The following is a 4,532-nucleotide window of genomic DNA, read 5'->3' as shown; positions in this document are numbered from 1 at the left end:
AGTCTCTCCCTCCCTCTCAGTCTCTCCCCTCCTCTCTGTTTATCCACCCCCTCTCTGTCTCTCCACCCCATCTCTGTCTCTCCACCCCCTCTCTGTCTCTCCACCCCCTCTCTGTCTCTCCACCCCCTCTCTGTCTCTCCACCCCCTCTCTGTCTCTCACCCCCTCTCTGTCTCTCACCCCCTCTCTGTCTCTCACCCCCTCTCTGTCTCTCACCCCCTCTCTGTCTCTCTGTCTCTCACCCCCTCTCTGTCTCTCACCCCCTCTCTGTCTCTCACCCCCTCTCTGTCTCTCCCCCCTTTCTGTCTCTCACCCCCTCTCTGTCTCTCACCCCCTCTCTGTCTCTCACCCTCTCTGTCTTTCACCCCTCTCTGTCACTCACTCACACACACACACACACACAGACACAGACACAGACACAGACACAGACACAGACACAGACACAGACACAGACACAGACACAGACACAGACACAGACACAGACACAGACACACACACACACAGACACACACAGACACAGACACACACACACACAGACACACACAGACACAGACACACACAGACACAGACACACACACACACACACACACACAACAAGGACTAATTGTAGTATAATGTAATACAATAAATAAACTTATGTCAAAAACGAATGTTCTTACTAGGAATTTATTCAATTTATTTTATTTATGTGTTTTTTTTAAAGCGGGAGCGGGACTAGGGTTGGGGGCTGGGACTAGGGGCGGGACTAGGGGCGAGTAGATTTTTTGGTTGGGCGAGTAGATTTTTGGGTGATTTGTCGAACACTATATATATATATTTATACATACATACATACATACATACATACATAGCAAAATATACATCACCTAAACCACGGTTGGAAGAATAGACCCAGCACAGCTTCAGTAAATGTTCTAAAGATTGTATTTAGAAGCCTTAGAAAAAACAATGTTTCGGTTCACAAGTAGCACTTCCTCAGGGAGATTATGATATGTGCATGCACTTTGATTGTTTTTTGTTGTTGTTTATTTTTACATTTGGAGGAGTGGTTACTAAATATTGTACTCACACACAAATTCATATTAATCTCTTCTGGGTTTACCAGATTTACGCGGAGTACCAACATGAGTTCTTGAATTTCTAAAGTAATTTAATCTCCTAAAAAGGATTTGACTGGGCTGGGACATAGAAGGAAAACATAATAAATCTCCCAAAATCTTAGAGTTTCCTTTGTTCTTAAAAACAACAACAAAGACGACACAAGTATTTGGAGGATAAATATCAGCTTTATTCACAAAAAACATGTACTATACACTGCAATACATTTTCATTTCACAATTAAGAATGGAGTCTCTCATGCAAAAACGCCCTGTTATTTTACCATTCTTATTGAAAGGAGAACAAGCTATATTCAAAGGTGTAACTACAACACACAGGAGTTAACACAACACTTAAGGCTTCATAGCAAATTACACCAAATCAAGAAGAATTAGGGCATCTAAGATGGCAAGTTTAATTGCCAAAAAGAATATACATGTACCTTAGCTGAAAAGTTTAGAAAAATTATATATATATATATATATATATATATATTTATATATATATATATATATATATCGGATCGGACGGTTCCTTGGTCCGCGGATTTTAATGGAACAGTCTCAAAAATGGTGATTCGCGTTTTTCACGGATTGTACTTTTTTTTTTAACACTGCTATTCCATCCGCTGCGTCCGCATTCCACTGATGGATTTTAAGAATCCAATTCACGGATTGCTGAATAGACGGATCGGATGGTTAAAATCCACCACCGGATTGCGGACGCAGCGGACTGTATCCAGTGGCGGTTTGGGATGAATCCGCGCGGATTGAATCTGTAACAATCCGTCGACGGATTTTACACCGCGGAACGGATGTTGAATGGAAAATTCGGAAAAATCCGGGAAACGGATCTGGACTGGTTCCCCATCTCTAGTTAGGAGGGTATCACTTTGCTTTCAGGACTAACTGCATATAAAGTCTGTGCTAGTTATATCTAAGGGGCATTCACTTCAGGGTCTTAAAACCGCAAACTGTACTTATTATTTCACTTTATTTTTTTAAACTCGGATACTCATTTTTATTATACAGAGGTTCTAGTAATACAAAACATTAAAGCATCTTTATGATATAAATGCACATGGGCTTGAGTGCATCCATTTAAACTGTCACAGCCAGTCATGTTTGGACCTGTTGGTGTGAAATAAAAAGTTGTGTGAGCAAAGCAGACCAGAGTAATCTGATTGGTTGGTGACTCAGCATGACATAACATTGTCTCTCGTTATAAATGTTGGTTCGTGTGAAACCCACCTTACAAATGATTAGGTGTATTCCTGGATACACGTGAGTGAGCGCCTTCTCACTTCCATGAATCCCATGCACGAGAACGGAGAAAGGCTATTAACCCCGTTGCTGCCGCATTGGGGCTGCAATGCTTTGCGAAGGGGGATAAGCAGGAGAGGCAGGTTCCACTAAAATGATTACCCTGCCACAAATCAGAGTATGGACGAAGCATTGTAAGAGCCTCTTGGATTGCTCCTTTAAGTTCCGTGTATCCATGACAACAGCATGAGCCCGTTTCTAGAAGTTCACTTGAGACACTTGTAGGTTCTAAAGGTCTGTGAGCTTTGCTGAGTGTAACAAGCTAAGCCCTGACTTATGATAACACATATTGTACTCCATGAATCTCTCCGTGCCTTACACTGTCATTTTCTCTGTCACAGTGGGTCTCAGTCGGATGGAAGACAGCCACTGCAAACCCAGAGTAAGCGACGGAAGCTTATGGATATCCTATATGTGTATATCACTTAATCTCTCTCCCGCTGCCTTTATCCCTCTGTCTCTCTCTCTCTCTGTTGTCCACTTTTCTCATGCTCTTTTTTATTACACTCTTCATCCTTTTATTGTCTCTGTCTCTCTCTTTGCAGCTCCTGCTGGAAGTGTATAGTTCTTAGGTCTCTGTCCTTTGACTTATGCTGCTGGATCCTGTCTCTGGACCCCCCGTGAAGGAGCGAGGGGAAGGGGTGGAAAGGAACCCGTCCCTTCCATACCAATGTCCCAGATAGCGTGTTACATGCATGTGCGAATCCTCCCTGCGTGAACCCCATCTCCTACATGCACACACAGCTTCCAGCACTGAGCCCCAAAGGGCTCATTCAGAGAGGCACCTCTCCTCCCCCACTTCCCATTATACAGAGACAGAGATACAGAGGAATACAGAGACAGAACCCCAGAGAGATACAGACAATGACACAGACAGGCCGGCGACTTGCATTCATACACATGTCGCCATAGGCACCAGGTACACAAATAAACATGGATAGTCGCTAATATAGAAAATCACACACACACACATGAAGAGGTAACCAAAAAATACACTTAATCCCCCCCACCCCCCAACACAATCCTTTGTCTTTGTGGTGACTCGGAGAAAATACAACCACTTTCTCTATGTATGGGCTGCCCCTGAATAAACGTAGTCACCCAGTCTGCTGAAGGGTTAGGGTTGTGATCTGTGTGTGTCGCAAGGAAACCGTTGGGTCTGGACCTCTTTTTAATAGCTGCATACATTTGCTTTCCTCGAGAGTTTAAGAAAACATTGACTGATCCCTCAGCTCGTTTTATCTTAGAGCCATGTGGTGATATTAGTCTATGGGGCTCAACAACTCTTAACTTCTTCATCAGCCTGTGTGGGTGTAATAAGCCTATATCATCCCTTCCATATCACTTATCAAAATGGCCAGTAAACCTATAAAATCTCCCCACGTTTGGATGTAAACATACCATGTCCCCAGCCCAGTGACTCAACAAGGCCACACTTCCACATCTCCTCAACTGGTCTCTCTTCCACTGAATGGGTTAATGCCGGGGCTGGGTGGACTCTTGGAACACACCCCCTTTTAATTCTTTGTATATAGCATGAGATATCTATATATATATAAATATATATATGGCTGTATAGACAGATCTATACAGGATAAACGCGCATGGAAAAAAATGCGAATGAGTTTCCTTGCCCTCCCTCCCTTGAAGCGCCAATAAAACGTGATATTTATTATACTTCTCTGCATTATGTGCTTTCTAACTCAGCCTGGAGATCACTGACACTGGGGAACCACCGCAGTGTTTTTGGAGGAGATCCACTTCTAGCCAAGTTCTTGAAATGTGATGATACATTTGCTTTTTTTTTTTAATTACATGTTTTAATTGTGAGAAGGCGTGGCTCAGTGAGTAAAGACACGGATTTTGAACCACGGAAACCGAGGTCAATGCCTAGTGTCGGTTCCTTGTGAGCTTGGGCAAGTCACTTTATCTCCTTGTTCTTCAGACACCAAAAGCAGATTGTGCAGGGTTCCAAGGGTCCCAGTTGTAGGTCTGGGATGGGTGTCCCAGGGTTCCCAGTTGTAGGTCTGGGATGGGTGTCCCAGGGTTCCCAGTTGTAGGTCTGGGATGGGTGTCCCAGGGTTCCCAGTTGTAGGTCTGGGATGGGTGTCCCA

The 4,532-nt window shown here is 43.7% G+C and overlaps 1 protein-coding gene across 1 annotated transcript in view; it reads left to right on the top strand.

Annotated features, from left to right (window-relative positions):
• The window catches only part of FXYD7 (FXYD domain containing ion transport regulator 7), a 22,430-nt gene extending 18,335 nt beyond the window's left edge, over nt 1–4,095 (top strand). Inside the window, exons 5-6 of the mRNA XM_075606165.1 lie at nt 2,760–2,800; nt 2,964–4,095. Of these exons, the coding sequence (XP_075462280.1) occupies nt 2,760–2,800; nt 2,964–2,983 (61 nt within the window). The 3' untranslated portion in view covers nt 2,984–4,095. The remainder of the gene's footprint in view (nt 1–2,759; nt 2,801–2,963) is intronic.
• Nucleotides 4,096–4,532: the final 437 nt, after the last annotated feature.

This window comes from Ascaphus truei, chromosome 6 (genome assembly GCF_040206685.1).
Source record: "Ascaphus truei isolate aAscTru1 chromosome 6, aAscTru1.hap1, whole genome shotgun sequence".
Taxonomy (NCBI): Eukaryota; Metazoa; Chordata; class Amphibia; order Anura; family Ascaphidae; genus Ascaphus; species Ascaphus truei.
The sequence above is the reverse complement of the archived record's forward strand: the minus strand, read 5'-3'. Positions and strand labels throughout refer to the sequence as shown.